The 22,693-nt window shown below is 36.4% G+C and overlaps 2 protein-coding genes across 2 annotated transcripts in view; one reads left to right on the top strand and one right to left on the bottom strand.

The window, feature by feature from the left end:
• CLEC1A (C-type lectin domain family 1 member A) overlaps positions 1 to 5,509 on the top strand; it is a 41,752-nt gene extending 36,243 nt beyond the window's left edge. Inside the window, exons 6-7 of the mRNA XM_049882431.1 lie at positions 2,710 to 2,828; positions 4,375 to 5,509. Of these exons, the coding sequence (XP_049738388.1) occupies positions 2,710 to 2,828; positions 4,375 to 4,525 (270 nt within the window). The 3' untranslated portion in view covers positions 4,526 to 5,509. The remainder of the gene's footprint in view (positions 1 to 2,709; positions 2,829 to 4,374) is intronic.
• A 6,201-nt stretch (positions 5,510 to 11,710) lies between these two features.
• Positions 11,711 to 21,993, bottom strand: CLEC9A (C-type lectin domain containing 9A). Its single transcript, XM_049882442.1, has 6 exons — positions 21,430 to 21,993; positions 19,460 to 19,540; positions 15,781 to 15,927; positions 14,569 to 14,720; positions 13,165 to 13,286; positions 11,711 to 12,308 (listed from the first exon to the last, which is right to left on the bottom strand). Exons 1-6 carry the CDS (start codon positions 21,518 to 21,520, stop codon positions 12,197 to 12,199), a joined length of 705 nt encoding a protein of 234 aa, XP_049738399.1. The 5' UTR covers positions 21,521 to 21,993; the 3' UTR covers positions 11,711 to 12,196.
• Between the last annotated feature and the right edge of the window lie 700 nt (positions 21,994 to 22,693).

The following is a 22,693-nucleotide window of genomic DNA, read 5'->3' as shown; positions in this document are numbered from 1 at the left end:
CCTACCTACTCTGGACACCTGTCATAAATGAACCTCTGCAACCTCTCATTTACTAAAATAATATATCCTCTCTTCCTTGAGGCTTACTTTGGCAATAAAAAAAGGCAATTCCTTTGACAAAGGTAATATGTCTAGCATAAATTCTTCTAATTTTTCTTATTTTTGTTCTGCCTCTGTCATATCCTGAGAACTCAGGTCTACATAACTGAGCTTTACTACATACAATCATACCAAAAAACTAAACCAAACTTATTGCCATTGAGTCAATTTCGACTCACAGCGACCCTATAGGACAGAGTAAAACTGCCCCATAGAGTTTCTAAGGAGCACCTGTTGGATTCGAACTGATGACCTTTTGGTTAGCAGCCATAGCTCTTAACCACTATACCACCAGGGTTTCCCATACAGTCATAGAAAATTTTATTCTGCAAATTATATAGTTATTTTTCTTCATGTACTTGATAGCTTTATACAGATTTAAATTATCCTATCCATATTTTCAGTACTTTTAATTTGATGGTCCTCCATTCAGTTAGAAACAATGTTTTTCGATTATAGTTCTTTTGACTTACCTAACTGGTGACTATTCTTTAGTAATATATGTAGTTTCACCTCTATTTCCAATAACCTCTTATTGAATTAATATGTGTCTGTCATTATCTGAGGGCCTGAGCATATAAAAATGAATAAAATACAGTATATTTCCTTTTAAAACTCAGAGTATAGTGTCAAAGACGTGTAAATGAGTCATCATAATAAAATCAGAATAATAAATAATGTTTATTTATATAAATATAATAAATAACTACTTTGTTAAAGATATTAGGAAGATAGAATAAAACTAGATAACCAGGGAGTAAATAACTCTTTTTAAAATGTCATGGTGTATATTTGAAAAGGAATCATATATACCGTATGTCAACATATATAAGAGAAATTATTTAAAAAAAAGTTATCTTTTTCCCTTTATTAGTCTGACACATAAACTTTTCTTCCAAATCCTTCTTTTTTCTCTTTCTACCTTAAAAATTCATTCATCTTTTCTTTCTCTTTCCTGGGCGGTCCTTTTCACAGGTATTTATAAAGGTTACTTCCTGTCTTAGTTATCTAGTGCTGCTATAACAGAAATACCACAGGTGTGTAGCTTTAACAAACAGAATTTTATTTTTCTCACAGTTAAAAAAATAATAATAAAAAACGTTGCCTTCGAGTCAATTCCAACTCATAGTGACCCTGTAGGACAGAGTAGAACTGACTCCCCCATAGGGTTTCCAAGGAGTGACTGGTGCATTCAAACTGCTGACCTTTTAGTTAGCAGCCAAGCTCTTAACCACTCTGTTACCAGGGCCCCAGTTTAGGAGGTTAGAAATCTGAATTCAGAGAACTGGCTCTAGTTGGTTCTGGGGAAAGGTCTTTGTCTCTTTTCAGCTGCTGTTCCTTGGCCATCATCTGGCATGTACCTTCCCTTCTGTTGTGTGCTTGTTTACTTAATCTGCTGTTTTGTATCTCAAAAGAAATTGACTTAAAGCACACCCTATATTAAACTGTCTCATTAACATAACAAAGAAAACCCATTCCCAAATGGGGTTATAACCACAGGTGTAAAACCAACCCACTGCCCTCAAGCCGATTCCTACTCATAGCGACCCTATAGGACAGAGTAGAACTGCCCTGTAGAGTTTCCAAGGAGAGCCTGGTGGATTTGAACTGCCGGCCTTTTGGTTAGCAGCCGTAGCACTTAACCACTACACCACCAGGGTTTCCACCACAGGTATAAGGGTTAGAATTTACAACACATATTTTTGGGGGACAAAATTCAATCCTTTCTGCACTTTTCCTGTCATATTCTCCTGTTTCCCAGAATCACTCCACATCTCATTGTAAATCTGCCTAATACATTTTATACCAGCCTTAGTGTTTAATCCTGAAAATAATGGGCCATTCATAAATCTTAGTTTTTATAATTCTTCATTTAAAAATATCAGTAAGTGTTCCATGCTTCTGGTTGTTATTAAGTGCCATCGAGTCAGTTCAGACTCACAGCAATCCTATGCACAGCAGAATGAAAAACTCCCAGGTCCTGTGCCATCTATACAAACTTTGTTATGCTTGAGCCCATTGTTGCAGCTACTGTGTCAATCCACCTCATTGAGGGTCTTCCTTTTTTCTGCCGGCCCTGTACTTTACCAAGCATGATGTCCTTCTCCAGGAGTGATCCCTCCTGACAACATGTCCAAAGTACGTAAGACACAGTCTCACCATCCTTGCTTTTGAGGAGCATTCTGGTTGTACTTCTTCCAAGACAGATTTGTTCGTTCTTTCGGCAGTCCTTGGTATATTCAATATTCTTCTCCAACACCACAATTCAAAGGTGTCAACTCTTCTTTGATTTCCTTATTCATTGTCCAGCTTTCACATGCATACGATGCGATTGAAAATAACATGGTTTAGGTCAGGTGCACCTTAGTCTTCAAGGTGACGTCTTTGCTTTTCAACACTTTCCATGCTTACTAAGTCAAAGTAAGTGCTTTTAACTTGGACAGCTTTCTAACTGACCTCAGCACAGATGTTTCTTTCTCTTGAGTGTTATCATCCATTTGAGGCAGGACCCATGCTATTCTCTTAAAAAAGTTGGTTGGCCTCACACACCTCTGTATAAATATGCTATAACATCTAAAAGCTAAAAGTTTTCTTGTATGCCTTTCACAGGAGTTTGCCATGCCTCAGAGCTACTCTGAGTTTTTCTACTCTTATTGGACAGGGCTTTCCCGCAACAGCAGTGGCAAGGACTGGCTGTGGATGGACGGAACCCATTACTCCTCTGAACTGTAAGCCTTCAGAACACTTTGTGGGAAAGGCATTTAGTAGAGAGATTTTGTTTTGAGTAATAGAGCTCAAGCATTTGTTCAGTAAGCATTAATCATTAATCAAATATCTACTTTGTATTGGATACTAGATACTATATATCTAGAGATGTACAAAACATACTTGTTTTTAAGTGATTCATAAACCAGCAAGGGAGACAGGTACTCAATGTTAGTAAAATATCAGGGACAGTTCTCTGATGTTTTCAGATCTATGTATTTCAGGAGCATAAGTCACTAGGAAAATAATTAAGAGTTTGGGATTCACCTTTGAATAAGAGATACAGTCATGTGTCACTGAACATCCACGATCCGTTCTATGAAATAGAATGTTATGTAATTTGCATATTGTGTGAACACCACATTATATACTGGCAGTCCCTGGGTTACAAATGTCTGATATACAACTGTAGTTAACACGCTAACCCCGTAAAGCCTATTATATTCAAAATTGAAGGTACATACAATGACTTGTAATAACAAATGAGCACTACTTTGCAACATGTACCAAAACATTATTATACTGTTTTATTATGATAAAGATGTTTTTGTGTATCCGGAAGTGTTTCTTTAATGATTTTTATGCAGAGAACCAAAAGAAAAAAACAAACAAACAAATCCATTGCCGTCAAGTCAATTTCAACTCAGCGACCCTATAGGACAGAGCAGAACTGCCCCATAGGGCTTCCAAGGAGAGGCTGGTGAATTCAAATGGCCAACCGTTTGGCTAGCAGCCAACCTCTTAAACACTGCGCCACCGCACCACCATATAATATGCACTATATACTAAGACAAATATTTGACTAACTGATATGAACTCTACCTAACTGTTCCAAATTAATTTGTTAATACCAGAGATATCATTAGACCTCAGATTTCTTGGCTTTCTGTGCAGTGAAGTTTGGCACACAACTTTAAAAAAGTCTCTGATTATATCTGCTTATAAAAAATATTATCAAAATTTAGTTTTCGATAATGAACATTTTATAATATGAACATCTTATAAAATTATTTGATAAGGTGAACATTTAGGACTGTACATGGTATCCTGAAATAAGTAGATGTAATTTCCACACCAGAATATAATTTAAGCCCGTACTTTAATAGACACTTTTCTCCTTTACATATTATTAAGGATTTATTCTCCCAGGAGATAGAAAATATTTAATCTAATCATTCTTCTTTTTACAGTTAAGTAAACTTGTCACAGAGAAGGTACATAACTTTCCAAATGCCAGGAAAATCATATGATACATTTGTAGTAGAGGGTATATCTTAGTTTTAGTTAGAAATAGTTTACGTTGGTCTGGGTAACCTGTTATTTTTAAGAAAGAGCATGCAAATTGAGGGGCTGAAAAGAAAGAGCTTTGTGACTCCATCTTCCAAGTAAACTTATTCTGGATACCTATTTTATAATTTTATCACCCTGGGAAGATTTCCCAGGTATTTTCTGGGTTCTTAATATTTTATTTTAGAAATAAATTGTAATTATTTTTTTTTCTTATTTAAGGTTCGACATTGTAATAGACTTCACCAGCATCAGAAGCAGGGACTGTGTGACCATCCTCAATGGGAAGGCTTTCTCAAAGGACTGCAGAGAGTTGAGGCGGTGTGCCTGTGAAAGGACAGCAGCAGCAGTGAGACCCGAGTGGCTCTATTAGTGTCGCTGAAACTTTAGATGTAGCTGATAGACTCTCCAGCTGCAACTACCAACAAAGACAAAAAAGGTCAATGCAAAGTGTTCTTGTAACACCGGAAAATGGAAAATAAACAGGAAAGGCAATCTCTCTGACTAGCACAAGTAGGGTCCGTTGTCACGTTTCCTGGTCAGGATCACCAGTCTCTCTGAGCTTGGGTTGATGCACATATTTACCAGTCATAAAAAAAGCCCTATTTCTCCAACCAGCCCCAGAAAACCATAAACTTATGAGTTTATGAACTTGTAATCTGCCATCTTGACTAAGAACTTTCTTTTTTTTTTCCTTTCTCACCGTCTAATATAATCTCCCTGTTTCTATGTCCTCTTTAATATTTGGAGAAATGAGAAGCTTCCTGAAGTAGAAGAAATAAATGTGAAATAATATCCTTTGCCCAGCAGTCAAGCAGCGCATGAAAAATTAGCAGTCACTCCTCATTGTGTGCTAAGCAAATACACAACTAATTCTTTGTGTCTGTTTCTGTTCAAACCCTTCCCTTTCTCATTTCTTCAATAAAGCCCCTGTCTGCTATATCTATGGCTACTTCCCAGTGGGGTTAACTCTCTTTATTAGAGTCTTAATTGGTTAGAAACATACCTGTCTGTGTACATTTATGACTCCCTGAACTTCTCCTTTCCCTAGGAAGTTCTTCCAGGAAAGAAGTCCATGATTCATATCAGAATTATTGTCTTCTATTGAAAACTCTGTGGGCCTTAATTCTACTCTGACACACATGGGGTCACCATGATTGGAATAAACTCCATGGCAACATTTTTTTTTTTTTTAATGCACCCTTCAAAGGGATCAAAGACCAGAACAAAACGCAATCTTTTTATGTGCACCTATAATGGTTTGGTTTCAACTCCTTTTTACTTCCATTTGATCCACTTTTATACATTTTCGGTACTGAAGATTTAATAATAATAAACATGCAAAATGTGAACTGTGTATGACTTTAGCACCAATTTGTGATTTGGGGAAATTCAGGGTAGGATTGCTCTTCAAACACAATAGCGTTCAGCAGTGTTTTACTTCTTTATGCCTTACTGATTGTGGGACCTCTACAAGAGTACTGATCATTTAGGGAAAAAAGTTCTTTGACATACAAGTTGTTTTCAAGGGAACAGTTTTAACACCCTGCTAAAATGGAATCCCTTGAGGAAAGCTTATGGCATCAACACACGGCTGAAGGGGAGTAAACAGAGTTGCAAGAGGACAAATTGTTTCCAGTCAGGCTCACGGAAGGTGAAAGAGAGATTTTGGCATCTGAATAGCTGGGCTTGACTAGGCGCTTCTTTTCCAGGAAGATGGTATGCACAAATATGACAGGGGTCATTGCAAAAGGCGCTGTCTGGACCGCTGACTTCACTGGTTTACAGATAAGTTGATTTAAGGGTTTGACATTAGAAAGAATAATCTACTAAGGTCTTTACTTTTCAACAGTGGAGAGTTGGATGCTTCAGTTTTATTTTCAGTAACCATCTATCTTGTGGTGAAATGACAACAAGTAAGAAAAATATGATAAAAAGGACTTTTTCATGTTTATTTTCATAAGACTAGGTTGCTTATAAGTTATTACCTGCAGACTTCTCTCCTGAGAACTTTCCTTTCTGTTTTATCTTCTATGGATTAGGTAGGAAATTCCTTCAGTGTCAAACAAATTCTTTGGTGATTTATTGCGTGTATGATTTCTTGTGCATCAAGGGTGAGGGGATGAAGATTTTAGACCTGCTATTCTGCCTTACTTCTTGGGAAAATTACTTCACTTATCTTAGTTCCTTAAGTATAAAGTGAGAATATTTGTAATTTCCTCCCAGTGTTACTGTTAGCTGAAATAAGGTAAATTTGAAGTTATTTTCTTAACATATAGTGCAATATAAAATGTAAGGGATGTTAAGAAAATGTAAAAAAAAAGAGAAAAGGAGAATTTGGTGTTTAATTTTTAAAGGTAGGAGAGTACAAATATATATAAACAACCTTCTTTAGAGACCTGTGCTCATAAACAAGTTATTGTGTGTGTGTGTGTGTGTGTGACTATTATCAAATATTTTCTATGATGAGAGTAAATAAATATCCAATGAATATGATTAGCATAATAGACATGCAACAATAAGTGAAAATTGAGCCTTTAATTACATAAAGCTTGTTCCATGCAGAAAGAAAATATGGTTAATGTGAAAAGTTAAATTTTCCATTTAAAAAAATGACTTTGTGGACTAAATTGTAAAATAAACACATAGCACTCAATTAAGTTTCTGGCCCCTGGCTTCCTATATAATTGCAGGCTAGTTTGGGGATGGATGACAAGTGTCACTTTAAATGCCAACTGCTCTGCAGAGTCCGGCTGCTTGGAGGGTGAGTATTAAAGAGTATCCTCTCTCCAAAATCTGGGACCTAACGGAAAGTGTCACTTTAGACGGAAGAAAAAGAAAAAGCATTTATTTGAAATATTTACTATCCTTGAGCTAATTTTTCTGAATCATTGCCCTCAATCCCCTCATCTGTATAGCAAAACTAACAATATTGATCACAGTGTGAACAAATATTTCAAAAGAGCAAAAAAGGAGAACATCAACATTATTATTAGAATAGGAAAAATCATAAAATGACTTTAGTAATACCACTTCCTGAAAGCAACTTTCAGCTGAGAATCAGAGAAGGCAGCATCATCTGAACTGGTTTTATAAGATGGGAAGACTTTTTCTCTTCCAGGCTTATGCGCCTAGTAGGTAATTGTGAAGACATTGCAGGAAAAGTCATTGCAGGGGCTTTCCTGGTGCAGCTGAGTTCCCCAGGGCCCGGAACGAGCCATTCCTTTTCCGGGGGATATTGAACTAGTTCTCTGGACTTATCAACAGGAAACAAGCCATGAGCCCTGTAGGAGCGGGAAGTGTGAGATGTGTGATTGGGAGCTTTTATTTGGGGATACACACAGATTATAAACTGAGCATAAGAGCTGAATAGCTTGTCTCAGGGTTGGTCTTGATGTTTAGGAGTCCTTGTAGTTTTTGAAGAAAACAAAATTCAGTGTAATATAAAGTGCACATGACTTTTTTTTTTTTACAAATTTCATTTTATGAATAGACTTTTAGAATCTAGTAGTATTTACTATTATTATTCTCTCAGTATTATTTGAACTTTTTTTGTATTGTACATTTAAAGTACCTTAAACTTCTTCACATTCGTAGGAACTCTTTGTTCCCCTTTTTCTCTTCCGTGTTTCAAGCTAACTCAGAACTCAGTGAGATGAATCAAAGATACCCTATTCATTAGGGTACAGAACAAGTTTATAGAAACGGTCGTCCAAGCATTAAGGGCCAAACTCTTACCACCACCCTGACACAAGCCTTGGGGTCACACATAAGGTTTGCACTAGACTACTAAGCTGAAGGTTAGCAGTTTGAACTCACTCAGTAATGCCATGGAAGAAAGGGCTGGCAATCTGCTTCTTAAAAGACTATAGCCAAGAAAACCCTATAGAGCAGTTCCACTCTGTAGCATACGAGGTTGCCAAGAGAGGAATCGACCTGATGGCACTGAGTTTGGTTTTTTGGTTTTTATCCAGGCCCAAAAGCAATCTGTAGGGGAAGAAAAAAAAAAATCTCTCATCATAACGCCTGCTTGGAAAGTAGTATTGCCACTGAGGAGATTTGTAGGAGCTTATGACAGCTGGTGGAAACCCTGGTGGCCTAGTGGTTAAGTGCTATAGCTACTAACCAAAAGGTTGGCAGTTTGAATCCAACAGGCGCTCCTTGAAAACTCTATGGGGCAGTTCTACTCTGTCCTATAGGGTCGCTATGAGTCGGAATCGACTCAACGGCACTGGGTTTTTTGGTTTATGACAGCTGGATTATAGATAAAATTCTGACTTGTAAATACTGTATCACATGTAAAGAGGATGACATCAGCCCAAGGATGTTTGCCTTTTGCTTCATTGTACTTTTTCTAAGGAGAGTTTTAAATGCTTCCTATCCTTTCTCTAAACATAGCTCCATGACAATACTCTGAAGAATCTTGAGGACAATCGTTCTTTACTACAGAAAATGGCTATTGTTTCTCCTCTATTCCAGGCTATTATACTCAGCTGCCAGCTGCCACCTGTGGAAACCAAGCACGGAAGACAACTGGTACTATGCTTACTTTGTATTCTCCTTTTCCAGGTTCAGCAAAAACTGGAGAGCATTCCTTTTATTGTAGTTCCCACTTTTTAAACTCCAGGTCAAGGCTTAATAAAGAAAAAATAAAATAAAAAACACTCTTGCTTAAAGGACCCCACTCTTTAGAGATGGGTGACCTTTAACAAAAGACTTCTAGGTTTATTTAAATGATTTCCACTGCCTTAGTAAATTAGGTTTAATTTTACTTCATTTACATGGTGCCTTATTGTACAGCAGAAAGAATGACACCCTAATCTGTGTCAGCTACTTCCAGTGTGAAATGAGAGATTAAAGTGGAGGATAAAATTATATTGAATTTAGCAAAGATTTATTGAGAAGCTACTGTCTGCTAAGGTGTTATTCCAAGGATTTTAAGTGATACAAATGCGACATAATAATAATTAGTGAATTTTTCTTCACTGGCTGGTATGAATGGTTAAGTGCTTGATTGCTAACTGAAAGGTTGGAGATTTGAACCCAACCAGAGGTACCTTGGAAGGCAGGCCCAGTAATCTGCTTCCAAAAGGTCATAGCCTTGAAAATCCTGTGGAGCATTTCCAATCTGCACACATTGGGTCATCATAAGTCAGGATCCACTTGACAGCAACTAGCAACCACAACATGGATCACTAGGTACTTTTGTATACACTACCCCTTGAGAACAAGATAGCCTACAAACCTGGTGCAGAGATTTCCTATAGACTATAGATTTATTTAAGGAGATTCATTAAAGTTCAAACAGATATTCTCTCCAGAGACTTTCTGAAATAATACATACAAATTTTATCTTAACAATATTACTTAGCATGAGCAGGGAAAGGGGTCAGTTTTACTTGGAATGCACAAGTAATACGAATGCCTAGAGGAGATTGGTGATTTATTCCAGGTAAAATCATCAAGCACTGATACAGTACTCACTCTGTGCAAGATAGTATTCTTAGCAATTTACATGTATTAATGATTTAATCCTTAAATTATATATTTGAGGTAAGACCTGTAATTATTTTTAAGTTCGGAAACTGAGGCATGGAGAGATTAATAACTTGCCAAATCCATGTGGTAAGTAGCAGAACTAATATTTGAATCCATACTGTCTGTTATGAGAGTCGGTGCTCTTTAATTACTACACAAATGCTACCTAAGGAATCAGAAAAAGAATAATACTTAAACCTAGCTTTCCAAAATGCTAGGTGTTTCCAGTAGATTTTTCCAGCGATCTCAGGACCTACCCGTGGAGCCTCTTCAGGGCCACAGTTGTTGGGCCAATGTTGGTGAGTGGACCAAGGAACCTCCACCCCTTTCTAGTCTTAGAAATCTCACTTTTCGGTGATTTGCCTAATTGGCCTCAAAGTACACTTTACTGATGAAAATAGTCAAATAACTTTTTTTTTTTTTTTAAGTTTGTAAAGCATTGATTTAGACCGGTTCTTCTCAAAGTTAATTGTGTCTATGAAACTCCTGGTATGCATCTGGAATGGATCCTAGGAAGCTACGTTTTTAACATGCACCTTAATTGGGCTCTGATATATTTTGAGAAAAACAGAGGAAGGCAAAATTGGAAAATGATATGGACTCCTGAAAAGAAATGTTCTTTACTATATTTATTCAAAGTGTCATCACATCTTTTTGCATGAAATATTTGTAATTAGTGTAGTCATGATTGTAACTGTGATGATTGTTATTAAAAAAAAAAAAAAGCTCCTTTTCCCTGAGAAAGCCCCTGGTTCTCTCTCTACACAAGTCTTTCTAGACCCTTTGAGTTTCTTCACCCTCTGGAATAAAATAAAAATATAAATGAGAGGAAAGGCAATGTAGCTAGAGAATGACATGATGCTTTCCCCATTCATTTGGTAAAGGTCCCCATGACCAGGCCTAGAGAGACTTTATTTATTTATTTTTTTAAGTGAGAGTTTACAAATCAAGTCAGTCTCTCATACAAAAATTTATATACACCTTGTTATACTCCTGGTTGCTCTCCCCCTAATGAGACTATAGACTCTTTCTCTCCACTCTTTTCATGAGCATTCAGCCAGCTTCTGACCGAATTCTAAAGTCTCCTCCATGTTCAACCTACGAAGGACGGTTTTCCTGTTGAACAAACTACTCGAGGCGAAGTCAGGCAGGCTGCAGATAAGGCTTTTTGTCAGCTCTCCATTAACCAGTGGTGACGTAGCTTTTCATTCTAGTCCTCCTGTTGTTTATATATGACAACCAGAGTGCTCCACAATTTGCTATTGAGTTTCTATTATATGTGCCAAACAGGGGTTATGCATATCAATTAATGCATTAGACTAGTGGTGTTATTTGTTCTATTTCATCACAGATACAAACGCTTACACAGGTGCTTAGTTATCGGTGCATTGATAATGGAAAGCACAGGCATCTGTCTAGGTTAGGGGCCACTTCCTTGAATTTGCATAGCACCTGTGCTACCTCCAACATTATGGCAATTTTGTATTTATGTTTACATGCTTCTCTCTTTGAGTATACGGTAAACTCAAGGGAAGTTGTAGTCTTTCATATCTGTTTCCTTGGACTAATAGTGTGCTGGACACAGGGTATCTATTGGATGAACATATTCATAAGTGAAAACTGCTAGAGTGTTAACTGAGAGTTCAGATTTTGAACTCTTTGATTATTGAGTTGTGGGGATGGCTAGTGTGAGCAAGGAAGAAAACTTATACCTGTCCTTTGTTGAGGATGAACTGATCCTGGCAGTCTGAGTTCAGACCTTGAACCCTTTGATTATTGAGTGGTGGGGATGGCTAGTGAGAGGAAGGAAGAAAACTTACAACTGACCTTTATTGAGGATGAACTGATCCTGACAGTCTATTTCTTTCACTACATGAAGTGTCATGGATGGATCACCTCTCCAGTAGAATTTTGCAATTCTAAAAATGGAGTCATCTGACAGGTCGCAGATAAGAAGCCTATCTTCTATTCAGTTTCAAAATCTGTATCTCTGTCTTCCCACTCGCTTTCTATCAGCTTGATAACATACCGGAAGCTCAGAAAAATCAAAGAAGGATCTGGCAGATGGTGAGTTTGAAAGGCCACATTTATTTATTTATTTGAAAATTCTAGTCAGCTAGAACTGCACCAACTCTGCAGTGACTCACAGATTTCTGTGTGGGGATTATAGCTACTGCAGACACACACACGCACAAAATAAACAAGACATATGGAAATGATTTTTCTTCAGTTTGCTCTCAGTTCTTCAGGGTTTTGTACCCTGTACCTCTAAATCAATTTTATTCTTGACAGATTGAGCTATGTCAAAATGGGAGCCTGGAGTGTATTAAGAATATTTCCAAGTGTAAATACAAAACTAAGTTAGTTGTCATAGACCACATATTGGTTTACTTCGGCACTTGCTCTTTGGCTTTTGGCGACAGGTTTTCCAATGGTGTCTTCAAATACGACTGTGATGGAGAGATCGCTTCGAGCACTATTTCTTTTGGACAGTGGATCTTAAAGCTTACTTCTCACAGATAAAATATTTCCAACTGCTGCAGTTAGCTGAAAAAAGGGACTTATCCCTGAGGTATCCACAGTCTTCATTAATCGATTGGAATCTCTGAATTGACCCCCTGAAAAAAAAAAAAATTTTTTTTTTTTTTTAAGAGACAAGTCAATATTATACTTGAGGCTAAATTTGGGGGTTACAGTGATGTGCTAATTTCAGCCTTCTTCTTCAACAACAGAGCTGTTTTCTCTCAATAAAAAATATGTTAATATAAACCAAAAAAAAACCCAACCCATTGCCATCGAGTGATTCTGGCTAACAACAAAAACACATTAAATTGGCTACACAAATATAGGCTCTAAATTAAAATCTCTTTCCTGACTCTTAATTCTCAAAATACAAGACTCCTGATTCTGCTCAGCCAACCCTCCAGTTCTTTCTGAAAAGTTTAATATGGAAACAACTTAATAAAAAAAAAATACTTAATAGTTACCACAATCTCTTTCCTTAGCACTCCTTAGCCATTAAGTGAACAAAGAAAATTTACTTGATAACTATACTATATTGGACCCCTGGTGGTGCAATGGTTAACTGTTCAGCTGCTAACTAAAAGGTCAGCAGTTTGAATCCACCAGCTGCTCCTTGGAAATGCTAAGGGGCAGTTCTACTCAGTTCTGCAGGGTCTCTATGGGTCCGAGTTGATTTGATGACAACGGGTAAGGTATACTACATTAAATTGTTCAGTTAGGCACTGCAATTTTGATATGAATTTTCTGGAGAATAATGGAAGTGAGGCTGAGAAGGAGAAAGCTTTAGAAGACAGAAAGCTTAATTACCTTGGTTTTGATTGTAATCAGTAGCCTGTGAAATTATCATGTTGGCTAGGCCTCCTGGAGGAAATCTAGCATATAAAATAAAATAAACCTTTGAATTCTCCCATGTTTCTAATTTCTCTTGTAACATTTCTTTTAGAGACTTACAGGTCAGGGGAAAGAGAGGAGCCATCTTGCCAAAGCCAAGGTCCGCTGAGTCCTTCCTGAGACAGTCCCACCCAGAAATGAAAGTCTTTTTTGGTTTTCCATAAGATGCGAGTGATGAAATCCTGTAAGAAACAAGGCCTGGACTATGAACTGAAGGGGAAGAAACAAAAACACCAAAAAACTAGTGTGATGTATAAAATGTGACGTTTTGCCTAGACAGAAATTAATGGAACATGAAGCTAAGGAAAGAAGCAGAGGGCTTAAACAAACAAAAAAAAAGAGATTCATTTTTGTTGCTAGATGATCAATGTGCTATTTATGGTAAAAATAGATAGCTGATATTACAAGATTGGCAGTTGGCATCCATCAGCCACTCCTTGGAAATCCTGCCGGGCAGTTCTACTCCATCGTATAGGCTCACTTATGAGATGGAGTTGACTGGACAGCAGCAGGTTTTTTTCATTTTTTGGTATTAAAATACTTTTAACAGATTGAGAGTTTAGCAGATAGAATATGTACTGAACTCTCATTATCAGGAGAAGTAAAATTGTCCTTGGTATCACAGAATCATACGGTTTATTCATTCTCAATATACTTCAATACAGGAATAGTTTAGGAGATTCCAGAAGCAACTTGTCTGTCAGAGTATTTTGTTAGAAGAAACATTATCAAATTCGTAAATTGCAAAAAGTTAGTCCAGATTGCCTTGGTTTGCTGGATATCTTTAACAGTGATCCCCCGACCCCCACCCCTGCCACGTATAGAAATGAGCTTTATCTAATTTCTGAATATCATAGGTATATATTTCCAACATGGTCACAAATGTGTAACTGTGAATTCTATTTCATGCATATTTGTGGGTAAAAGTGATTTCAGAGAAATATCTTATTGTTCACTTTTTAGTAAACTAGGTTTCATGTCAACTAAACATTTTATTTAGAAAATTCTTGTTTTTTATAGACCTATCCATTTCTTGATGTCACCTTACTTTTTTGTGCCTTTTTTTTTCTTTCATAATTACAAAATTGTTATAGGTTCTTATACTTCCCTACAGCATTGAATGGAATAAATGTAAAACATATATAAAATCGTAATGTATATATATTTTGGAGTGTATATGCATGACAGCATTAGATTCTTCTACCCTTCCCCTCCCTTTTTTTTTTTTTTTTTATTAACAAAGGACATAGAACATAATCTCCTTTGTTTCTGCACAACTATCTTGTTCTTTTATTCCCCCATTAAAAGGAAAGCAAATTATACTACTCATCTCATTTAAACCTTTAACAAATATGCTGCTGTTATAGAATATTAAGAAATTCTATCTTGTGAGAATTGGTGCCTTCTTTCAATGTTCAACTTGGTATTTTCAAAATTGTGGGAGGCCCTCAAAACAGTGTTTACCATTTCTTCTTTGGTGTCTATTTGTAGAAGCTTGGAGTCCTCCTTGGAGCAATCCTCTTTACTCTGGCGCCAACCCTGCCATTTTTCAACGATGTAGTAACAACTTTCCCCATTCCAAATCCAATTGTCTGGACAAGGGCTGCAGTTACGGGCTTTGAACATAAGCATTTTACTTTATTATTATTATCATCATTATAAAAATAACAGTAACAGTTCTCCTCCAAATTAACTCTTGCATCACCCCCAGTGAAGCTGCACACCCCTACCCAATGGTTCAGGTGATGCACACTTAACACTTCCCGTTTCTCTGAAGCTGAATGTAGTGATTTGTATAACCATTTCCAACTGAAACGGGCCTCTAAGAATCAGTTTAAGAAAAAATTAACTTGAGAAGCTTAACCCAAATCTTTCATTTTCAATAAAAAATCATCTGATTATTGCAGTTTCAATTAATCCTTTTTTTTTTAATGCTCTCATCTTTTATAGTCTTCACTTGCTTGTTTATTGTTTCATATCTATTAACCTTACTGCTCCAACTTTTTCTTTTTTTTTCCTGACATCTCTCATTGGAGATCACTTAAATGGTACACCCTAAAGGGAATTTCTAATTAAGTAGTCATAGCATACTTAATAAACTGTACAACAGGCAGAAATAGACTGCTTTAAGTTTAAAATGCTTGTGAAGGATTTAAAAACGGTAAAACTGAAATGACTTTATATGATTAAAAAAAACTGAATCCTGCATTATGTTATAATAATTTTATAGTTAATGCTCTAATTTTAAACATGCTGTTCAAAGAGTTACATACACTTGAAACTAAAGCAATACGTAAACTAGGCATATTAGGGAATTTGGAGCTAGAACTAAAGATACACTTATAAACTTGAGTGATTGGATTAAAACATAGACTGTTGCTTTTTTAGTTTTTTAAGTTCTGACCTACTAATCACACAAATTCCAATTTGCCACTTGCTGGCACATGTTCGAGCATATTTTCTTCCTCTGCATTTCATATCTCCTTCTTCAGCGTTTTCTACACGCAGAAGGAGATATGAATCAAGTTGAATTGAGGAGTGCATTAAAATTATTTCTCTCCTATTATAAAACCCTGACTAACAACTTTGCAGAGAATAAAAGGTGTGTGTCAGTGTCTTGTGAAGAACTGTGCACACATTTTGATCTGCAGTGGAAAATGATTTTACATCAGTTACCTGAACTGAAAGACTTTTGCATCAGAGCTTGGCAGCATTTCATCAGCAGGTCATGCTTTCCCTTCCACTGTGTAAAGTTTAACAACGCTCTGTCCTGTTGGGTTAGTTTTTCTTGCTGTTCCATTGCAATAGTGGACACCTGGAACACTTCAAACAATAACAATCATTCCTGATACTGACATATTGTAACAAACGAATCTTTCGATGTAGACTAAAGTCAACTACAAGTTACTGATAATTTTTGTGACATGAATTTGTATTATTTTAGGTTTTTCTGTTTAAAATTCACAGTGTTCAAAAATCAAAAGCTACAAGTGTGTACACAGCAAAAAAAAAAAAAAAAAAAAACCTCCCGGCCTTCTCTGTTTCTTTATTCACCCAGTTCCACTCCCCCAAAGTAGTTAGGTTTACCAATTTATTTTCTACCTTTGCAGAGATATGTCGCATTTTGTGGGCAAATGAATACAAAATGCCCTCCTCCCCTTTGCACAAATGGTGACAATCTGTTCATGCAGTTTTGCACCTTTTATCACACAAAATATATTTTGGACATAGTTCTTATCAGTATGTTATGACTGCATAAGGTTTCATTGTATGGATATATCATGATTTGGCGCAGTGGTTAAGGGCTTGGCTGCTAACTACAATGTTGGCAGTTCCAATCCACCAGCTGCTACTTGGAAACCTTTTGGGGCAGTTCTACTCTGTCCTTTAGAGTTCCTATGAGTTGGAATTGACTGGACAGCAATAGGTTTGGTTTTGGTCTATTGATTTTTAGACAATTTCCAATCTTTTGGTATTACAAAAACAAATGATGTCCTAAAGAACCTTGGATATACATAATCTGACACAAGTGCAGGTATATTTGTAAGATAAGTTGTTAGGTCAAATATATGGGCATTTAAACTATATTAGATATTTCCAAAATAGCCTCTATATATGCCCTAGTGGAAGCCACGGTGATGCAGCAGTTAAGAGCTCGACTGCTAACCCAAAGGTTGCAGTTCGAACACACCAGCTACTCTTTGGAAACTCTATGGGGCAGTTCTACTCTGACTGATAGGGTCACTATGAGTCGGAATCTACTTGACGGCATGTTTTTTTTTTAATTTTTTTTTGGAGGGGGTTATATGTTGTAGTAATCTCCATTATCTAAACCAAAAACCAAAACCAAACCCATTGCCGTCGAGTCGATTCCAACTCATAGCGACCCTATAGGACAGAGTAGAACTGCCTCATAGAGTTTCCAAGGAGTGCCTGGCGGATTTGAACTGCTGACCTTTAGGTTTGCAGCTGCAGCACTTAACAGCTACATCACCAGGGTTTCCCCATTATCTAAAAAAAAAAAAAAAAGGACACTCCTAATTCTTTGACCTTTGCCAATGTAATATTTGCAAATGATATCTCAATATCATTTAATTTGCATTTCTCTATTTATGATTGAGATTTTACCTTTTTTCATATATATATAAATGTGTCAGTTGTATAAAGTGTATGATTATATCCTTTGTAATTTTTAAGTTGAGTTTCTGGAATCTGCAAATAGGTATATTTTGTTTTTTCTCTCTGATTTGTAAGACTCAGCACCAAACAACAACAACAAAATCAGCTTTTTGGATGTATAATAATTGGTAATTGGAGACTACAGATTTGTCTTCATATGCAAAACAAATTGTATACCCCATTCACTTTATAATATTGCTCTAAGATGTATTGCATCTGCCCATAATGTTGTTTTTAATTGGAAGTGTTCTTTATACAGGTAGTCTCTGACTTACAACGTATTTGAGTCACGAGAAACCTTACTTACTACCCTCCTGGATGATCTAAATCAGGATGTGAAAGTGTCCCAATGACCCAAAGGCTAATCACTTTGCTAACATCCATAGGCAGATTTGGAAAACAGTGAGATGTTACCATGAAACATATGAAGAAAAAAAGAAAAGGACCATACAACTCTCATTGATTTTCTGACTGGAAACACTATCCCCATTCCCAGAGATAATTCAGATGATCCCAAACTTTCCAAAGTGGAGTTATTACCCCCACTGATGAAATAACAGCATTGTCCAACTCCTCTTCATCATCAGAGTAAACTTTTCTGATTTGTGTATTTTCTAACGTATGTATATATGTATTAAAATAATGTTTTCCAACTCTTTTTCATCATCAGAGTAAATTTTTTATGATTTGTGCATTTTTAACATATATATGTTTTAAAATATACCTATAAATCTGTAAGTTTATATGCAATAGAGCCAACAAACAAAGACAAATAAAGATCAGATTTATAAAGATACTGATAATGAAAAGATGAAAACTAAAACCAAGAAAGTATGTTCAACTTATGTCAGCGCCAACTTACAACTTATCTTCTTTCCTCAAGTAATTGATACTGGTAAAATAAGAGTGAAATTAATTATACAGAATTCATATTTAAACTATACCTTTTGATATTTTGCAAAGCAAGTGAAACATGGATTATTGCATTATAGAGTTAGAAGGGAGTTTGGCAATATTTCATTAAAAGTCCCCAATTTTTACAGAAGAAACTGGACTTACCAGCTATTTCTATTTCAACTATGCAAATGTACCTCCAGCATGCCTGTTTAGCAAACACATACTTAATGTGTGAGTTTCTTTAAAAAAAAAAAAAAAGGCACTAGCATTTGATTTAAAATGTCTTGATAAAGCACAGGAGGAGGATGGAGTGTGATATATGAAAGCTTCCTGAAAGTTCTAACATTTGAGCTAGGCTATGGGATATTGGGGAGGGGGGAGATAGACAAGGACAGTTGTTTATTGAGTTCTTAGTAATTCTTAAAACGTTCCTCTACAAACCATTAGGGGGAAAAAAAAAAAACCTCATAGCATTACATAAACAAGACCAAGCATCTTGTACTTAATAGAAGCCAATTTGAACTCTTCTCTTTCTCATTCTCAGAGCCCGTGCTTCTTCACTGGCTAATGACCAGGTGTACAATAAAGGAGACTCATCCATACAACAACCTTCGTCTCTGTCTTTTCGATCATATTTCTTACCGCTAGCATGAGTCGTAATAGATGTTCTTAGTTCTTTTCCTGGAATTTGTAGCTCTGTAATTATTTTCATATAAAATTTTTACTTGCCTGATATGGAAACATGTCTCCAATTTGGACTTAGGGGAGTAAAGAAACATGGTTAAATATGACCCAAATAAAACTCTCAGATTTGTACTAAACATTTTAAAATTACACCTTGTCTAATACAGTGAAACACTCTTATTAAATAATCTGCATAAGAGCATATTCTGAAATCTTCCTAATTTCATATTTGGACATATTAACATGGCCTATAAGTAGAATGAGGGTATAAATAATTGTTTGTATTATTTCTCCCAAAGAGACAAATGGCATTAGTTTTGATTTTAACAAAGTGCAGTTGATAACTGAAAGTTACCAGTAGCATCTAAATGCTCAGAGACTTATATCTATTAAAAGTTTTATAAATTAATAAGACATTGTTTTATATCATTTATATGCATTCTGGTGTTTCTTAATTGATTTATTCATCCTCATTTTTAAATTATAAAGGTTTTTACCTAATGATATACATATATCCTTATATACAAAGTTATGTATAATGTGATACATATATCTGTATTTAATAATATTTTTAAAAGTATTCTTTTGTACTTACACTTGATGCCCAGGAAAATGGAAGCTGTTAGTGAGCCCATGCAGAAAATACATGAAATCACCGTCACAAGACACCATGTTCCTAAACAAGTAACAGAGACAATAAAATTGAGTCAAAGAAAGAAGATGGAAGGAAAAGGTCAGGTTAAGATAAGTGCAAATAAAAGAAGGAATGTAACATTAATCCTAACTGGAGAATTAGGAAGGCCTAGAATTTGTAACTGGAAGTAAGAGGAAAAAGAGAGCCTTAACTCAAATGCCTTAAAATACAAATTATATCTTGGAATATGTTTGATTTGGAAAAATGCTAAATTGTACTGTTAATAATAAAGTTTCTCTCATCTTTATATATGACTCCACAACCTTACTAACTAGTTATATACGTTCTCTTCCAACAATCTTTTAGGAAGTATCACAAGATTTAGTTTCAGAGAGCAAGACAGCTGTCTTACATTTCCCTATCTCTTTTTGGCGTCACTTAAACATGATTGGTTCAAAAATATTTTCTTTTAAATATACACTTTTGGTTGAAGAGCATTTTTTTCCAGCTAATTTTGCAACTACTCAGAAAAGAAGAGCTAAAAATGTCTGATTAATTTTGTTCTTAACACCAATCAGACCAAATAGACCAAAGTTATCTTTGGATATTGTAGTAGGCTGAATAATGGCCTCCCAAGAGGTCCATAAGGACCCTTGATGGTGCAGTGGTTAAGCCCTCAGCTGCCAACCTAAAGGTTGGCAGTTCAAACCCACCAGCCCACTACTTGGGAAAAAGATGTGGCTATCTGCTTCCGTAAAGACTTATAGCCTTGGAAATCCTATTGGGCAGTTCTACTCTGTCCTATAGGGTTGCTATGAGTTGGAATCGACTCCACAACAGTGGGTTTGGTTTTTAAGATGTTTGTGCCCTAATCCTCAAAAACTGTAAATGTTAATTTATGTGCAAAGGAGATTTTAAAGATGTAATTTAATTAAGGATTGTAGGATGGGGCAGTTATTGTGGATTACCTGGATTCTTATAAGACAGAGATAGAAGGTTAGAGGGACAGAGGTGATGTGAAGAGAGAAGCAGAGAGAGATGTGAAAATGTTATGCCGTTGCTGTTGACTGTGAAGGTGTAGGAAGAGGACAGGAGCCAAGAAAATCAAGAAACACAGCTAGCTATACAAGCTGGAAAAGACAAATGAATTCTCCCCTACAGCCTCCCAAGAGAACACAGCCCAGTTGATACTTTGGTTTCAGCCCAGTGAAACCCATTTTGGACTTCTGACCTCCAGAACTGTAAGATAATAAATCCATGTCTTTTAAAAGCCCCTAAGTTTGTAATGACATAGTGCTTAAGAGCTACAGCTGCTAACCAAAAGGTCAGCCGTTTGAATCCGACAGGTGCTCCTTGGAAACCCTATTGGGCAGTTCTACTCTGTTCTATAGAGTTATTACGGGTCAGAATTGACTCAACGGCAAAGGTTTTGGTTTGGTTTGGAAGTTTGTAGTAATTTGTTACAGCAGCAATACAAAACCAACACAGATATTAAATAATTAAAACAGCACTGACCACTACAGCAGAGAATTCCAAACCCAATGAGATTTTGCCAGTTTTTCATTTTTTTTCTCTTTATTTCTTAGTGTTTACCAAATATTCCTGGGGTATTTTATGCAGGAGGTAAAATAATAAAAATATATGATTTCCTTCACTTATTTTCCAAATACAAAAATTCTCGGTCCTTTCCAGAGAGAGAGAGAAAAAAAATAGTAACAAGTATTTATCAATTCTATTGTCCTTTCCTTTTTTCACCTTTACTTACCCCTCCTTTACTTCATTTCATTTTTTTCATATGATAGAATATCATGCACATTATAATACTATTAGGTGTGTTGTTTCATATTAGAAAAACCACCTGGGGCTCATCATGGACCAAAAACAACAAAACATAAATTTTAGTCTTGGAGTAAATAATTACAACTGCTTACCTGAACATTTGTTGGGAGACAGAGGCTTTTCATAATGGTTTGGTGATGGATCATCCCACTGAAGAGAGGTATATATTTCGTCCCCTTGCATGTCTGAAATGCTTTGTTAGGTAAGGTGTCAACAGGAATGGCTGAGACAAATAACTCCTCTTGTGGTCAGGAGCAGATTGTTGGAAGAACTGAAAATTGGCTACTTTTTCATACTAATGGGTAAATACGTTTGGGTTTAAGGAGTAGAACAGATGAATCTTCATCCAGAAAGTGGAAGTTTATGAAGTTTAGGCCAAAGCGTAACTTAGTAAAGGAGGAAATGAGAAAGAAACTGAACTCAAAATGGCCAATGACAGAACATATCATGGCTCTGGTTTCCAAAACGTATCAGATGTTGAAGGTAACAGCACTGGATTAAAGTTAAGACGAAAGGGATAGAAGCACAAATAACACACTTGTATTTGGTACAGGACATAAAGCAGAGGGATCACTTACACAGTGAAGGTATGAGGATAACTCATATTGGCCATCTAGGCGTAAGGAATTGGAGATCACTGTATATACTTAAACAAGAATGCTAGGAAGGGATTTTTATCCCTAAAATAAATTTATATACAGTATATTAATTGGGGAAACCCTGGTGGTGTAGTGGTTAAGTGCTATAGCTGCTAACCAAAGGGTCAGCAGTTTGAATCCGCCAGGCGCTCCTTGGAAGCTCTATGGGGCAGTTCTACTCTGTCCTATAGGGTTGCTGTGAGTCGGAATCACCTCGATGGCACTGGGTTGCTGGGGTTTTTATATCAATTGGGGGACGAAGAACCACATCTTACCTACTTTGGGCATGTTATCAGGAGGGTTCAGTCCCTAGAAGAGGACATCATGCTTGGTAAGGTAGAAGGCCAACAAAAAAGAGGAAGATCCTCAACAAGATGGAGTGACACAGTGGCTGCAACAATGGGCTCAAGCATAACAAGGATTGTGAAGATGGTGCAGGACTGGGCAGTATTTCATTCTGTTATACATAGGCTTGCTATGAGTCGGAATCATCTTGATGGCACCTAACAATAATATTGAGAGTCCCTGGGTGGTACAAATGGTTAACGTAGTTGGCTCCTAACTGAAAGGATGGAGGATCAAGTCCACTCAGAGGTTCCTTGGAAGAAAGCCCTTGTGATCTACTAATCAACCATTGAATGTACTATGGAGCACAGTTCTACTCTGGTACACATGGGGTCACCATGAGTCGGAACTGACTCAATGGAAATTGGTGGTA

Source organism: Elephas maximus, chromosome 4, assembly GCF_024166365.1.
Source record: "Elephas maximus indicus isolate mEleMax1 chromosome 4, mEleMax1 primary haplotype, whole genome shotgun sequence".
In the NCBI taxonomy this organism is placed as follows: Eukaryota; Metazoa; Chordata; class Mammalia; order Proboscidea; family Elephantidae; genus Elephas; species Elephas maximus.
This window is presented reverse-complemented; position numbering and strand designations above follow the sequence as displayed.